This window comes from Pagrus pagrus (assembly GCF_965226575.1).
Source record: "Pagrus pagrus genome assembly, chromosome: 15".
In the NCBI taxonomy this organism is placed as follows: domain Eukaryota; kingdom Metazoa; phylum Chordata; class Actinopteri; order Spariformes; family Sparidae; genus Pagrus; species Pagrus pagrus.
In genome coordinates this window covers 22,139,777-22,157,289 of record NC_140199.1, presented here as the reverse complement: position 1 = coordinate 22,157,289, position 17,513 = coordinate 22,139,777, and the positions used below count along the sequence as shown (strand labels likewise).

The 17,513-nt window shown below is 40.4% G+C and overlaps 1 protein-coding gene across 3 annotated transcripts; it reads right to left on the bottom strand.

Moving 5' to 3' along the window:
• Window positions 1–1,872: 1,872 nt before the first annotated feature.
• Window positions 1,873–16,926, bottom strand: elovl5 (ELOVL fatty acid elongase 5). Of its 3 annotated transcripts, XM_084375673.1 has the most exons (9): window positions 16,849–16,892; window positions 15,272–15,322; window positions 12,497–12,561; window positions 11,931–12,118; window positions 8,842–8,919; window positions 8,087–8,258; window positions 7,395–7,519; window positions 6,654–6,788; window positions 1,873–4,892 (listed from the first exon to the last, which is right to left on the bottom strand). In XM_084375673.1, the coding sequence occupies exons 3-9, from the start codon at window positions 12,552–12,554 to the stop codon at window positions 4,764–4,766; spliced, it is 885 nt and encodes a 294-aa protein (XP_084231799.1). In that variant the 5' UTR covers window positions 12,555–12,561; window positions 15,272–15,322; window positions 16,849–16,892; the 3' UTR covers window positions 1,873–4,763. The 3 variants fall into 3 exon arrangements, with proteins under 3 accessions (XP_084231799.1, XP_084231798.1, XP_084231800.1); XM_084375672.1 differs by lacking the exon at window positions 15,272–15,322 and having other exon boundaries at window positions 16,849–16,926; XM_084375674.1 differs by lacking the exons at window positions 15,272–15,322; window positions 16,849–16,892 and adding an exon at window positions 16,762–16,846.
• Window positions 16,927–17,513: the final 587 nt, after the last annotated feature.

Here is a 17,513-nt window from a genome sequence, read left to right as displayed (position 1 = left end):
CACGCCACCAAAGCTCACAAACAGTTGCTCTGTCCTCCAAATGCGAGCGCTGTGTGACACACGAATTGCAGTGCATCAAGTCTGCGCACAGTGCTGATGAGGAGGAGGACGAGTGATACCACTTAAGAGGAGAGGCCTTGGGGGAGTAAAGGTGGGCTGCTGTCTCAACATAGATCACAGGCTGAACATTCTGACTGGAGGGAAAGAGACCATAAATCACTGAAGTAATTTAGTTAAAGCAGCTGTCAGGAGAGCTTTCTAAGAAAACATCTTGTTTTTTCTTGGAAAGATAGCGTCTTGTTTTCTGTCACCTGGAAAGCTCAGCAACAGTTCACTGACCTTGTGCACTTCCTAGTCAAAATTCCCATCAGATTTACATACCTCAGTTTACAGTCAAGAGTGCAGTCTTACTACCAAGAATGCAAAAAATTCCTTTGCCTTATCATTACAAAGCAATAAAGGAGTCCAAAGATGATTATCAGGACTGAGCAACCAGAAAAACTGGGCCCCCCTTTAGAAAATGTTCATGTGTTACTGAGGAAGTTATTTGACCACATCATCATCTGTTTGCTAACAACACCCAAAGATCTGGCACCTCCCCAAGAGAGGAATGAAGTAATACCCACAGGGGAGACGGAAAACATCAGTGTTTTTATTTAGCCGATTTGCTCTTCGTGTGTCGTTTTAGGTGGAACCGCGATGCTGCTGTCACATCTGTGAAGGAGTATAATGATTTGAAGCTTTTCAGGAGACGTTCATTCGAATCACTGCTGTTATAGCCAAACTTCGTAACAGTACTTTACCTGCCTGGGCAAGCCATGAATTTGATTTGCCAACAAAAGCAATTCCAGTATTGGATATTGACACTGACTGGACCAGTAGCTACACGTACCACACATCGTTGAGACCTATGAGCATTACAGCAGCAAGAGATAGGTTTTACGAGGATTATGATCAAGGCTTTAGAATTATTTTTGGGGAGGAACGAATTACTATCTCTGGTACTCGATATGAAAGACTTGATTGAATGTCTGAAAATCCAAAATGATTAACTTGGGGAAGCATTTGTCCTCTTCTAACTTCCCCCTTCACTAAAGGAGGAGTATATGATGTTGGATTTGTTTTTTGCTAACAACATCTGGAGGTAAAAAATAATTTAACAATCTTTTTTATGTAAAAACGTAATATTTAAACTGTCCTTAGCTCCTGTGCTAGTGGTGTAAACATCTACACTGCCCCGGTGCTCTGAGCTCCCAATCCAGTCCGCTAGATGGACGGCTAACTGAGCTAACAGCAGCTACAGTTAGCAGTTATTCTGGTGATATGCTGCCCCCTTTTTGTTTGTAGTATGAATTAGACAGCTGGCCAATTCTTACATATTGCACTTTTAACATCCACACAGTAGCTTTATCTTACTCTATGTAAACAAGTTGTAATAGAGTTACAGACAGGTTTTTGACAATGACGTGACAGTGACATTTTATTCACCTAAGAGTCTTTGTGTATTTGATTAAAGAAGCATCCCTTGATGATTCCATATTACTCTGATAAAGCATTGTTATTATATTTTGTTAATAGCACCACTTTACTGCCATTAAAATTAAAAACTACAACCTTGAAATGCTATGAACTAAACGGTTAAATCAGCATGCTAACATGCTAGAATGATTACCGTGTTCACCATCTTAGTTTTGCGCGATAGCATGCTAACATTTGAACCTACCAACAAACTAACAGTGCCATCAATAGAGCCGTTAGCATGGCCAATAAATGAACTCTCAGCTCTCGTTATAGTCATTTTTTCTGTCTTCAAACAACATTATTTGCATCATTTACATCATTTTCAAAGAAGAAAAACAATCTGAAAACATGTGGCTTTACAATCTGAGTTTGTTTTTAATGTGTTACAGCGAGTAAAGCATGAGTCACAACAAGTAAACCCAGATTTACCCCAATTTTCAGAAAATATATATATTTATTTTAACAGTTTAAAACGTAGGCCCTTAGTTTGCAGTATCTAATTAGCTTAAATAGCTGTATGCTTCCTTGGCCTTCATTAATGGGGGAGTACTTTAATGCTAATTCTGCCCTTAAAAATATAAACCCTGTTATCTTCAGCGCTATCATCTTGTATGAAGGAGAAACTGTAACAAGGATGGCATGTAGCTGGAAATTAAGAAGAAAAATATCTACAGTTCAGTTTAAGAGTAGATATGGGTCATGCATGTTAAACGGCAGACATCTGTGGACCAGATTCATCATGCAGAGAAAATGTGACCTCTGTATGTATTATTCAGATTTTTAACAATAATTTCTGATGCAGTGAACGTGAATCTAGGTCACCTATACGTTTGAGCAACATGTCATGCTCATTCAGTGGTTAAGGCCTTACAGTACCTCGTTATATTGAATCGACATGGTAGAGCAGCGCAGCAGTGCACCGCAGCGAGGGCGTCAGATTTACAGAGCTCATAATTCAAACATCCTTGTAGCCTACCTTTGTTTTCTAAACCAGCATTAAATATGCAGACCCCTGGCAATGGTTTCAAGAAAGTAACATTAACATACGGAACACCTCGCATTTCATTCTCATGTAGTGACATTGCTGTTTTTACTTAAAAGAAATCATGTTAATATGATAAAATGAGAAAGAGTTCATGTTGTGGAAAATGTCTCAGGAATAGTTCAGTGTTTTGGGAAATACATATAGGCTTGTTTCCTTTCTTGGCGTGAGTTGGATGAGAAGATTGATACCAGTCGTATTTTTATGCTACAAGGCTAAAGACTGGAAACGGGGAAACAGCTTGCCCGACTCTGTCCTAAGGTAAGAAAATCTAAATTGAGCTTTTGAGGTTACGGTAGGAGGGTTTTGTTACCCTTTGACACAGCCAGGCAAGGCTTTTTCCGTGTTTGTGCTAAGCTAAGCTAGCAGGCTGCTAGCTATAGCTTCAGATCATAGCCTACAGACATGACAGTGGTATTGATCTTCCAATAAAAGAAAATGAACAAGCATATTTCCCAACTATTCCTTCAATGTCTGATAAACATGTTTATTGTGTTTACTGTATGTTAAGTTGGGAATGATCGCTCAGGACTTTTGATATTTAAAAAAGAAAAGAAACTAAGAGTCAGGCACAGGATTTGAACAGGACGTCTGACTCATGTTAGTCTACAGTGGACCAACATGAATCTTGTGATAGTAGATTGAAAAGATGAAAAATGCTACATTAGAAACCAAATCAACTTGTCCAGAAGGCACCCTTTTTATGTATGTACTTAAGAAAAAGCAACTGTAAAGTGTTTGATAGAACCACTCCACCTCAAGGTTCATTTAGTGGCTGTTTTGGAGTTTTTCACATGGTCTTCCCAGCAGATGTGGTTTACACAATTGTAGATGTTTACGTTGCCATTTTCCTGAGCATTTTAAAGACTTCCCGTGAGAGCTGCAACTATTATAACCATGCATGTTAAATTAATTGTAGAGTATTTTGACGATTGATTCAGTTTGAGTATTTTTTAATCGAAAAAAGTTTAAATTCTTTGATTCCAGATTCTGAAATCAGGAAATACTTTAGAAAACACTTCGACATTTTATAGACCAAACAACCAATTGATCGGCAATGAAAATAATTGGTAGCTGCAGCCCTACTTTTCATTACAACTGGGCAAGGTACATGTATTGGGGAAGATCATGTTATAATCAAAAGCTCCAGAGCATCTACTAAATGGAGCTCCTGATGAGATTGTTTTGTTTTTTAACTACTGTTTCCATGGTTGATAATGAGCTTTAACTCTCAATTATAAAGTAACTTTTATCTGGATATAAGATATTTGAGTTTTTAGCACTGAATTGTATATTCACTTGATAAATTTGATACCTAAATATTACCAATAAGCAGCTGCACTGCAGAAAAATGTGCATCGCCTTATTTAATTAATATAAATGAGTTCAAGTTCTAATTGTATTTACTGGATAAAGCTGCAGTATATATAAAACAGTGTGAAAAGAGGAAAAATGTTTTTGTAACATGGGGGATGTCAAGGAGAACTAAGTTTAAAATGTGTACACTAACTACCCTCTAACACTGTGTCTTGAATATGAATCCTAGCATATGCAGTACACTTTGCTTTGGTTATGCTTTGGTTCGATGGCTCAATATTCCACTTTGGAAACCCTGCTCTGCAAATATTCAGCAAAATGCAGCTTCTGCTGTTACAACCTGTCAATAAAATGCATTATTGTATTACACAGGGCAGACTTTAGGATTATGCAACAGCGCAGGCAAGAGTGAGATAAAGCAAGACATAAGATGCATGCTCTAGTTACACATTAAGGATCACAGTAAGCACTGCGTTATTTTCATTGTCCCTTAGGTTGTTGAGACAGAATGTCATTGAGTGTGATGAGACCTTCAGCTGCCAACACCCTCACAGGAGCTGTCATCTTTGGACCGTCTGTGTATAAAGCATCATGGGATGAGTCAAAATGTTTGTTTGCTGGTAGCAAGAAAGAGATTTTTGCTTTGGACTGAGAATGGGGGGGCATGTTGTGCAGTTTCAACCATACTACAATTGTCTTTAAATATATTAAGTGAATACTTAAATACCATGAGTAGGAATGTGTGTAAAAACATGGTAAGTCTCTGGATGTAATGTGGCTATGGCTTTCATCTCAAGTGCAAGACTATTCTAGATAAGAAGATACCTCCTAGCAGCATTAGCTAACGCACTACAGTGAGAATTGGGTGACGGTTTCTCAAATGTCAATCCACCCTCAGTTTCTTGTGTGCAGTGTGCTCCATCGATGGCGTCCCATTTGCATGTCCATTTGTTGATAGAGGAGAGCCGTTCTGGTGCTCCTTCCTTAGAGACGCACTGTGCTTGTTGTAAGTCTTATGTAAGAGAGAGTAAAGCAGACAGAACACAGTGTTAAAAATGATTCAGGTCAATAGGTTAAATGTAATTACTGTTATACAAATGTATATTTACAATGTGAGATAGTAGTTTGGAAGTAATTCATAAACTGTCTTCATCACATCGCTTGTCCAACAGAGAAAACGCAAAATGTCGCGACCAATACATGGCTTTGGCACAATTTTGTTGATGTTATTTGTAAACCAAAAATTAACTACTGGTCAATATGTTACAATAAAAACAACAACAACAACAACAACTCTCATATAGGAGGGTTAATGTTTTTGACAGAAAACTGAATTGGGGACCACAGGACTCTAGGAACATAGACGTGGAGAGCATAGGGTGCTGGTACCATAGGACCCTGGGAATATAGGACTCTGAGAACATAGGATCTGGGAACATAAACACAGGGAACATAGGACTCTGAGAACATAGGATCTGGGAACATAAACACAGGGAACATAGGACTCTGAGAACATAGGATGTTGATAACTTCTGATTTGGGAACATAGATGTGGGGAACACAGGACCCTGGGAAGATAGGAATCTGAGAACATAGGACGTTGGGAACATAGGATCTGGTGACATAGCCGGGGGAACATTGGACCCTGGCAACATAAATGCAAGGAACATAGGACACTGGGAACATATGATCAGGGAACATAAACACACAGAACAAAGGACTCTGAGAAAATAGGATGTCAGGAACATAGGATCTGGTAACAGACTCAGGGAACATGGGACGTAAATCTGTGGAACATGGGGCTCTGGGACCATAGACGCAGGAGTAAAGGTCTCTGGGAACATTGGACGCTAGGAATTTAGATACAGGGAAAATAGACACAGAAACCTAGGATGAAGGGAACATAGGACCCCGGGAAGAAATGATTCTGGGAAGATAGGACCATACGACCCGAGGATACTGGGGACATAGAACCCTGGGAACATAGGACATTGGGAACATAGGATCTGGTAACATAGCCAGGGGAACATTGGACACTGGGAACATAGGACACTGGAAACATAAATATGGGGAACATGGGACTCTGGAAACATGGATGCGAGGAACAAGGGACACTGGGAACATATGATCAGGGAACATAAAAACATGGAACATAGGACTCTGAGAACACAGGATGTAAGGAACATAGGATCTGGTATAGACACAGGGGAACATGGGACTCTAGGAACATGGATGTGGGGAACATAGGACGCTGGGAACATAGACGTGTGGAACATGGGGCTCTGGGAACATAGACGCGTGGAACATGGGGCTCTGGGAACATAGACGCGTGGAACATGGGGCTCTGGGAACATAGACACAGGAGCATAGGACCCTTGGAACATAGGACGTTACAAATGTTGACACAGGAAAAATAGGACTCTGGGAAGATAGGACCATGGGAACCTAGGATAATGGTAACATAGAACCCTAAGAACATAAGACTCTGGGAACATAGGATAGTGGGACCATAGAACCCTTGGAACAGAACATATGATCCGGGAACATAGGACACAGGGAAGCTGGGACTCTGGAAACATATGACTCTGTGTACACATAATGCTGGGAATAAATGATCTGGGAACATAGGACTCTTGGAACATAGGAAGCTGTGAACATAGGACCACTTGCCATTGATGTCAGTGGGAACTGATTTGTTGACCATTAGAAATTATCACCAGAGTTATCCTTTAAAATCATTAAAAGAATGTTTAAAAAAGGAAAAACAACTGACCTGAATGTAGAAGTTTGAGAACAGGAAAATTAGCGTGACCATGTAACTTATTTGGAAGTAAAGCCATCCCTTGGGGAAACCACATGGCCATATGACTGCAAATATTGTCTGGGACATGGTTAAAAAGAACTGGATCTGTGGGGGAAACACAACACACACACACACACACACACACACACACACACACACACACACACACAAACATACTAGAGTGAGAAGGTGACCCAGAGAGCATACAGAAACGTAATATTGATCCAGAGCCTAAAATATCTTATGGAGTGTAAAACTGTCTGCACTGTATTAAAGCTTAAGAGGATGCTGCAGAAAATAGTTCACAAACACTTTCAACAACTAAACAGCTATATCAGACAAAACGAAAAGACCGAAAGTACTTTTTAAAAAATATTTTAGGTAAAACAAGGGAAGAAAAATAACAGGAAAAATAATAAGAAAATAACTACATTTATTAAAATAATAATATAATAATAAGTACCTTTAATCAAGTATTGGGTGAACTGGGTGACACTACAACGATTCTCTGTTTCAGGTAATAATACACTAATAAAAAGACAATTATATTCAATTTCTGCCCCCAGACCACCCTAAATCCTACTCACTAAACTATAAGCTTTAGCATGCAGGACATCTATTTGTAATGGAGTACTTTTTTACACTGTGGTATTGCTACTTTTACTCAAGTAAAGGATCTGGATATATCTTCCACCACTGGGATGAACCCACCAGCTGGAACTGTGTGATGTACTTCTTCCACCAAAGGTACGGCCGCATGGCTGGGATGGCTGAGAGGCCGTAGTAAGAATACATTACGACGTGGACGAAGCTGTTTAGGGAGGCACCGAAGTACGCTGACGAGACACAGAGGAGAGACACAGGAAGTTATTCATCTACAGCGAGCAATTACTGTCAGTAATCGGCAAATGCCTGGCATTCAGCAGTGCAGTGATCATACAGGGAATAACAAACGCTTCATTAGCCTGCTCTGTTCAGAACAATTACTATAGAGTTCAAGTGAAATCGATAGAAACCATAATGTTAACAGTAATGTAATACAGAAATAAAGCAGTGAACGTCTCACAAATAATTAAACATGTTTATAGATCAGACATGCCATATTATATTCAACTCAACAGTAAAAGGGGCATTAATGACAACGTCATAACTTCTGCACAACTTGAATAGAAAAGCCCAAAAAAGTATGTTACACAGCAGTGCAGTGCAGCAGTGCTCAGGTCAATAAGTGTCACTTTGTGTCCTTAGGACTGTTTTTTGTGGGGAAAACAGACTCTTTTCAGGGCTAATGGGTTTAACACTACAGCACTTGAATTATTTAGCTCCCTTCAAAGCCAAACGGTAAATGCTGTTACTGGAAAGATTTGAGTCACTGGAGGGCGAAGTTGTGTTAAAACACTCACAGTGGCCGCAGGGTACCCAGTTCATAACAAACCACCAGATATTCAGCATGCTGGCGTGGTGGTAGATGTGAAGAAAGGTGATCTGGTGATTATTCTTCCGTAGTATGAAGAAAAAGGTGTCCATGAACTCAATGAGTTTGGAGAAGTAGTACCACCAAAGGACATTTATGATCTGAGAGGAAACAGCAACACAATATAGAGATAAACAAAGTTTTAAAGCTCATTACAAATCCACACACACACTATTCATCATACAAGGTGATAAGGAGCTATGTGTCCTTGGAAGTTCAGGGTGAATCATAAAGCAATTTAACAATCTGTCAGAGTGACATATTGATAAACTTTTTATTTAATCGCCGCAGAACTGCAAAGCTGTGCACTTTTCACTGTGAGCCTTGTTTTCAGCTCCACTGCAGAGCTCAGTAGGGACACTGAAGAGTCATCATGGTGACATGAGTTAGATTAAATTGACTCCCTGTTTCTGCAGCTTATCTGCTGGGAATTACAGGTACCCGCCCATAGAAATGAGAGCAGTAGATTTGAAAGATACAGACACTTTAATATTATAAATGTGTTCAAGCTGCGCTGCTGTCTACAGAAACTGGTATTTATGTCTTTACTATATTGTTCATTATGTCAAGAAACAGTATAGGGTTTCATGAACTTTGTAATGAAATGACGTCAAAGATGTGGTGAAATGAAAATAAAATCACCAGCAATAAATGTAAAGGTGGATTTGTGTAAAGCTGACCCACCTTATTATCCACTTCCTGTGCACTGTGAGTGTCCTGGCAGTAGAAATTGTAGCCACCGTACCACACAGCAGTAACAAGCTGAAGGAAAAGCCATTAAGATAAAGCATGAATGGATATCCCAACAATTCCTCGAATACATACATACACACACAGAAATAGCGATGCACAAATGCCAATGCAAAAGTGAAACTCGAAAGATATGAGGTTGTAAAATGTGACTTTCTCTGCCAAGTGATAAACACAAGCACAGACAGACGACACGTCAGATCAGTTTGATCTTTGATCTTTAACTGCTGACGTTGGATACAATATATTAATATCTGATCTAATTAGGAAGTAAAACATCATGAGCTCATTCTGAAATACACTGGATGATTTGATAAAGAGTAACTCCACCAATTTTACACATTAAAGTGTGTTTACAGGTCTTCGGGAGTACTACTGCCTGTGTGGAAAAACTACTATGAAGTCTTTTGTGGCTCCTGAGGAAGCTGCATGTAATCTGTTCAATTGCCTCCAGTGATGCCACTCAGTGGCTACAATGCTTGTGGGGTTTGAAAAGCAGACCACTGGTCTAACATTGCACTCCTATTACACTGTTGGACTCATTATGGTCAGCTTAAAAAAATAAATAATATCAATCACTACAGCAGAACCAGAGATATCACCTTTTTTATTCTATGCCTTCTTCTAACCTGGCTCCTACATTACCCACAATTCAACTCAGCCACCGAGTTACATCACTGGAGGAAATTCACGAGATTGCATGCATCTTTGTAGAGCCAGAAAAAGCTGTAAACTATTTTTTTTCACATATGCAGTAGACTCCCCAAGACACACTTTAATGTGTAAAATTGGTGGAGTTATATACAATGACAGCACAACATTACACAAAGTAAACAAATTAGACACAACAGAACATCCCACACACCATGACTGCAAGAGGTTGACATCAGCGGTTGAGTAGCACTCCCTGTGACAAGTAAACTAATCTATACGTGTAAAAGTCAGTGTCGCTTCAAAGAATAAATATTCAAATGCACGTAGATGCCGCGGCTTCGTGCTGATTCACCAAATCAATATAGACCCGCTGGTTTTGTCTGCTGCTGTAAAAGACTTCACTAACGAACCCCAGAGCCAAGAAACTGCCACCAGTGGGGAACCAGCAACAGAATGAATTGCAGCCCGTTTTTTTAAACATGAATTGATATATTGAAAAGATATAACTCTTCGATTCTTTCTTCAGACTCACAGTAGCATTAGCCAGCCTATAAATAATCCAAATTCATCACAATCAGTTGTAATCACAATCGTTATGTGATGGACCTCTGTTCCCTGGAAAGCTGACAAGAACAAAACCGCCCTGTACTTTGATTCACATCAGGTGGCATTGATTTTGGACTGCCAAAAGTTCACCCCACGGCTGGGGCATTGTCAGAGTACAGGGTCTAATGAATCTCACAGCCAACAGTCCACTGGGGCCTTACGCAATGCAGACGGAAAGACAAGAAACCTGCTGGATGGGGAGGAGAGTACAGATACTTTAGACCTCCAGCGCATGAGCACGAAAACACTTTGTTCCTGCCGCTTCCACATGTACACGAAAACAACAGATACGATCACTATGATAAGCTCAGTCTGGCTACGCCAAATAAGAATCTAATTCCATTTTCTGTTTCCATCAGTGCCTCTCAATTTCAGTTATATAGTCAGCTGTTTATAAAAAGGCAGTTTTTGAGCAAACAATAGGGGGCTGTGCTGATGTCTGTGAGGGCATATATGAGGGATTTGATGGCTGAAACAATGAGCCTGTCAGCGTCCAGCTGTGTCCCTCTCACTCCCTGATAGCATTGTCTCTCATGGTGGCTTTCAGCAAAAGAGTAGCCACAGGCCCTCATCTAATCAGAGTCAAGTGTTAAAGAAACAGTTAAATACCTAATGCAATAGGAAATGTGCTTTGTTGCTGAGAGTTAGATGAGAAGATTGATACCATTCTCTTACCTGTCTGCTATATACGTCACCTAATCCTAATGCTATGTTATCTTAGCTTAGCATCGAGAGCTTAGTATGACAAAACAGCAGAAGTTAGTAGTTAACAAGGGAGACATGATATGTAAAGTAGTGAGCTTTAAAGGTACTGATATTGGGATGATGGTACTTTGGGCAGGGCCCTGCTAGCTGTTTGCCCCTGCCTTCATGCTTGATGCTAAGCTAACTTTCTGCTTACTGTAGCTTAATATCAAACATGTACACATGAAAGCGGTATCAATCATCTCAAATAACTCTGGCAAGAAAACGAAACGTGATTTTTTGTATGTGAAAGTATTCCTATGATTAAACATATAGAGTGCTGCATCAAAAAGCTGACAGGATTTTTCAATTGGATTTTTGATTATCGCAGAAAAAAAAACTCTGGGGCAGACATGAGCTTATGATATATACATCCTTTGTTCAGCAAGATAATCCTCACAAATGAACACCACTGATGATTTCTGAAGCGTAAATGCAATCGCCAGAAATAGAAAGCTAACGTTATAGGCTATAAATTCACTACAATGCGGTTGTGTGACTTCAACGTCACCACCACTAAGCTTTCTACGAACCTATACTATACTTGTACTTTGGAATAATTCGCAAATAAAATCGAGTTAGTTGCCATTAATGTCCCCATAAATCTCTGCAGTCTCATTAAGCCACTTGTTAGCATCCGCCTTTATAAATATGTTATAGCTTTAAAATTCACAAGTGGGGTATTTACTGACAACAAAACGTAAAAGTCTCTTGAGCTTGTGGTAACCACAGACCTTATTTCATTCATCAAACCGAAAACCCATTCAAAAAACCTATTGACTTCAAGATGGAGCAGATCTGCAAAGATGCTAGCGTATTTCCAGGTTTTAGGGCTAATTCCTGAGGCACTATAGCCTACACATTACATCTTGTCATATTCACACACTTGAGTTGTAAGTGAGTATGCAGCTCTAGTTCAGGTTGATTTCCTCTTTATTGTTCTATTGTTTGTCTGTAATGTGATGCTGCAGTGATTGCTTTACTTTGACACGTCTCTCAGTGCCAAGCAGTCTGTTTACCTCATAGACCATGTAGAAGGACAGGAGCGTGAGGCCCAGATTGTAGAGCACCAGGAGGCCTCTGCAGGAGTATGGCTGCCGGTGTTTCATGTACTTGGGCCCCATCCACACGATCAGAAGGTACATGACTGTGAGTGCAAAGGTTGGTGGGTAGTTGTCTAGCAGCAGCCATCCCCGCACCCGCTGATCTGAAATATGGAGATAACGAGGCCAGTTTTTATTGCTACTGTAGATCAAGAGGAGATGCCTCATTGGTTACTGCAGAAGAACTTGAAAAGTGAAAAGCTGCAGCAGTGCACACCGAGGGGATGTTTGCTCAACACCTTGAAAGGTAAGCAGCAACAAGGTGAAAAACTCCTGCAGAATTCTTTTGCAAGTGCATGCAGCGAGTACAGCATGTAATGACAGACTTCGGTCAAAGTTTTCAGGTAATGTTTACCTTCATGGAAATAGTGTCTGAACTTCTGCAGTAATCATTGTATTGGCAACATTTTGGTGGAAAACACACAGAGATAAGAGCAACAGATCTTACATAGCCACAGGATGACACGATAAAGTTGACTTACCTCGGGGACCCATCCATGTCTCGAAGTAAATGTTCAGTTTATGATTGAAGGTCTCCATTTGTCACCTGACAACACAACGCATAATGTAAGCTCACTCATCCATTACATGTTTTACATCCATCACTTTTTTATTGGCCATATGTGATCTGATTGTAATGTGACATGACGATTGTCTATACAAGCCTGTGGATGATTTGCTTCAGTTGTTAATGCTACTGGACTGTGGATTTCTTTGTGAAGAACTCCGCTAACAGAGAGCAACAGTAGCTAACGTTGGTTAAGAAATGGAGTCAGCTAACATAAACTAACAACCGACTTCTAGCACAACAAGATGATTTGTTTCATAAAGATGTTAGCCAACACGTGCCAATTTACACATCCAGCAGACATGGAGCAACATTCATTTGGAGTAATTTTTCTGGTGACCTGACAAATGTAAGTCCAACATTCACTCTCTTTTTAGCTCAGTGCTGGTCTCCACCAGCTCCTGAGGAACATGTCTGACTGTTAATTGATCCACTACATTCACCAGCTAGTCGCTAACTTTGTCTGGTTGTCAGTAGCAGCTGAGCAGGTAGTGTACAGTGAGTGTATCTGAGCTTTACAGTTGAAAAGAGCGGCTAGTAACAGTGTTGATAATGGCGAAGAGTGACTAATGTTTCGAGCTGGTAAACCAAAACAAGCTAAAAGACGCTAAAATGCTCAGTGGGGTGATAAGTGCCTGTAGGTTTGTCATTATGAGTCACATATTTTACATTCTAACTGCTCTTCTTAGCACTGATGCTAGTCTGTCATTACTCTGGCACATGTCTTACGTTTTCTTTACACTCATCTGTGTTTTTGTCTTTTTGTGCTCTAACCTGTCCACCTGCATTCTCCATGTCTGATGTCCCAATAACTGGTCTTTTATGTTCCTGTTCCAACTTAAACGTGGCCAATCTGTCTGGGACATGAAGCAAGAAGCCAGGAGGCAGATGTGTTCGGACTATAACCAAATTTCTATTCAAGAGCGACTGCTTTATCATGATTCTCTGGCTTTGATAACGCTGAAGATAATGAGGATTTATTACTGCTGATGTCCTCCAGGTTTTTATGAAGGCAGAATCTCGTCCGCTGGCACCGGCAGCGCTGCTACATTTACTTTGACAAAAACTTCTCTGAACCTTTGCGCATCTTGCCAAAGCTGTCACATTGTGGTGGTGCATTACTGTTCACATCTGCTGTTGATCACGCTGTCCTTTGTGAGAGCGTCAAACACATTTGCCGTATCCAGCACTGATTTAAACAAATGTCAAAAGTTTGTTTTTTCTGCCCCGAGGGTACTTTTTTTTTTCCCATCAACAGTATCTGTAATTTACAATAAAATATTGGATTCCATTCCCGTGCTAGTGACATTCAGATGAACTCTGTGATATAAAGCAGAAGTACTTTTAAATGCCTGTCTGGATGTTAACAGCTGGATCATTCATCACACAGATATATTGTTATTACCGGAGCAACATCTTAGCCCGGACGAACATGTGAAGTTGCACGAGGACATTTTCCAAAAACTCACTTCCTTTCAATCATATTCTGTAATCGCACTTATGTAGTTTTCTCACACAACTCTGGACCAATCATCCTCTACATCCTCTGGTTTTTAAGGGTCAAATAAAGTTGTGACACTGCAGAGCAAAAGCTTCACAAATCCCTGCAGTTGATTTCCTTAGTGTAAACCTGATAACACTCAGGCAGACACTCTTTATTCATTATCACCCAAGAGGTGTTTGCACAGCCCTGCAGGCCTTTATATTGTTTGCAAGACCCTGCTGTATCGCTGTGTTCACTTCACTTTGCACAAGATACCTCCTCGCAGCCAAAGAAATGTCTTGCGTTCTTTCATTTTCACTGACATGTTTCCAAGCTATACATTCAATTCAGTCCAATTACGTCACAGACTGCTGCACCGCTGGACAGTCTCCACACCTGCGTCTACAGCTGCGGCGATAACACGAGACAAAATATGGACTCTGGTCTGTTCTGTGTTTGCCTCCGACAGATGTGAGCTTACGTCCTGTACAATATATCTGCGGAGGACCATGTGAACGTCTGTACATTGGCCTGTGCACTCATTCCTGAACAAAAGTTCAGATCACATGCCTGATTTTGACCGATAACCTTCGACTTGGACTTAATGGACAGAAACGTGAGCAGCTCTATCAAATTTAGCTAAAACATCTCAATTCAATCTGCACGCTGCTCTTATATACAGTCATATGATATTGAAATATGACTAAAAGACCTGAGGGGGCACACCAGTGACTTTGTTTACATACATTCAATACATTTCTTTAATCCATATAAAGAGGTATTTACTTAAATCCTGCAAATAATTTTGAAATCTCACTTGTGCATCAGCATCCAAGTGAGATGTATTATGTAATAAGAGTAATGTCTGAATGACTTCCTTGTAAACATTGCGCAACATGTACCCCGGTTTATTGAACTCTTCATGCTTTTGGTGAACGCCTCACTGGACAATATTACTGATATTTGCATTTGTCCATAATCACTTGCCTACAGGACAAAATATGGCTTATTCTGATCAACCCCAGTGCAGTTATATCCGTGCTCTGATTATCAGAGACGCATTAGGCTGCACCAAAAAATGATAATCTGCAAGGCCTTAATCAGAGCATGATGAGCCACAACAGGAGAGCATGTTAGCAGCCAGTTAGGGAGTCTGTGCGAGCTTAAAGCTGCAGAATACATCTAAACAATCAAATGAGGAGCTACCTTAACTGCTAATGCATCATCTGGACTCACAAGGTGGGTTCATCGCTGCAGCTGAGGATGATTTTGAACAAGGGTTGGGTGATATGACAGTATGTCCAGCAATATAAACATTTCTACCATCAACATTTTCTATATTCATCATTACAATCTCTGATTGTATCAGGCCTCTGTGGGCAGAGCTTCATCTCAGCTAGCAGAATTTATTAGATCTTATATCAACGTGATGATGTGCCTGTGTTTGTTATTTATATTCACTGGATTAGCCAAAAACAGGCACTCCGGTTATCAACTGTTCAATACGGCTTTCCCATAAACTTGACTATATTATTATATACCGATATCATAATATAAGATTACATATACTGTGATAGAAGATTGTATATGTATCGCCCCTAATATGAGTCTAGAAGACAGACCGACAGGTAGATAGATAGATAGATAGATAGATAGATAGATCACTCAAAAATGGCAAAGTAATAAAGTAATTAAATGTAAATAAATAGCTAAAAAACTGATCTAAAAATGAAAACTAGGACAAATCTATAACTCTCTCTCTCTATATAGATATATTTAAATATACTGTAAATGGTAAGTGAAGGTCTACTTTTTTCTGTAGCCTACATTATCTTGTATTGATATGATACTTCACTGGAATTGCTTGGATGAGTATTGAGGATAACTATACAGTGAATCTACACACACACACACACACACACACAGACACAGACACAGACACAGGTATGTCATCTCATATACAGGTCAGTACACTGCAGAGATTGATACTGAGACAGAAGACAGGGTATGTTTATATACAGTACAGTCCAGCAGGCAGATATAGATCAATATTTGAAATGTCTTTCTGGAAGTTTCCTATAACAACACGTTTGTGCATATCATTATTCATACATGCAGCGAAAGCAGCATTTTAAAGTTGTCACCAGGAAGTAAGTGTGAGTGCTGACCACTGCCACTCGCTCCAACAGTTCAATAACTACAGGCTGTCCGTGCTGCGGCGTTCATCTCTTTACGCTCATATTCTGCTGCTAATGTGATGAGTGTGCAGGACAGCGAGCGCATGACAAATAACAGCGGGGTGTCGCAGCTTATCAAACCCGCGTCCCGCTGCTCATCCATCGGGATAAAAACTCATTTTTCCATCGGGGTCACACGTGTGATGTTCGGCGCACTTCCCGCATTGTGCCGTTACGGTCCCGCTTCAACTACAAGATGTGCGCTCGGCTCAGCTGATGACCGCGGCGCTCTCATTACATCATCCCCTCGTCTGATAACTGAAACTTCCAGAGAGGGAATAACATCATTATTTATTTAAAAACAACAAAAAACAAAAAAACAAAAAAAAAAACTTATCGCATCCTGTCGATCGCATCCAGCAGCCTAGAGGTCACCGCTTCAGCATCACCCAAACTCATCGCTTACAGACGCCATACGCGCCGTTACATGGACCAAGAGAAAGCGATAGAAAGCCTTACCGTGAAGTCCCCCCGGCCGCCCCCCTGAGAGCGAAGTGTGGCGTGTGGTGGGTGAGGAGACGCGGCTGTGTGCCGTGGACTGCCTACCTTTTCGAGGAGGGGAGAGAAAACGGCTGTGTAACCTTGGCTGGCTGGCCGGTCTGAGCACAATGTGCAGCCTTGTCGCTCAGTGGAAAATAGTGGGAGGAACACGCAGACTGGCCCATTGCCCTGCAGGAGAGTTGCAGCCAGGAGGTGACCCGGTGTGTTGCAACCACACACATGCACACACACGGTGAAAAGGATGACATCAAGGCAATCTGTGCCGGGCTTGTAATTGCATTTTAATAGGATTCCTGTGAATAGTTAACCCGAGTCATACGCAGACAGAGTGTGAGGAGAGTGGGGTTCAGCTTTAACATGTCTCTTTTGGACTTTCTGTGCATTTGTCCCCACGTTGTTGTCAGCTGTTTATCTTTGTGTGCATTTTGAATGATGTGAGGATGCTGGAAGAAGAATAATTCAGACCCTTTACTTCGATAAAAGCAGCAATATGACACCATGAAGATACTCAATCACAAGTAAAAGTCCTTTCTCCAGTAAAAGTGTGACTTAAAGGTGCGATATGTAAGTCTTGGTTCACAGCATAAAAAAAATTAAAGGGGCACTGTGTAGTTTTGAAGAAAACATTTTCTAATATTTACAATATTAATGAGATAATAATACAAACTCAGAAATGTTTATTTTTTCCAAAACTGAATGAACAAGCTGTT

Excerpts from the sequence above, each read along its gene's own strand:
- elovl5 (XM_084375672.1), bottom strand. The coding sequence starts at position 12,554 with ATGGAGACCTTCAATCATAAACTGAACATTTACTTCGAGACATGGATG. Across the intron at positions 8,259-8,841 it reads CACAGGAAGTGGATAATAAG|ATCATAAATGTCCTTTGGTG; the intron begins GTGGGTCAGCTT and ends GTTTCCTCTCAG. Across the intron at positions 6,789-7,394 it reads ACATCACACAGTTCCAGCTG|ATCCAGTTCTTTTTAACCAT; the intron begins GTGGGTTCATCC and ends TTTCCCCCACAG.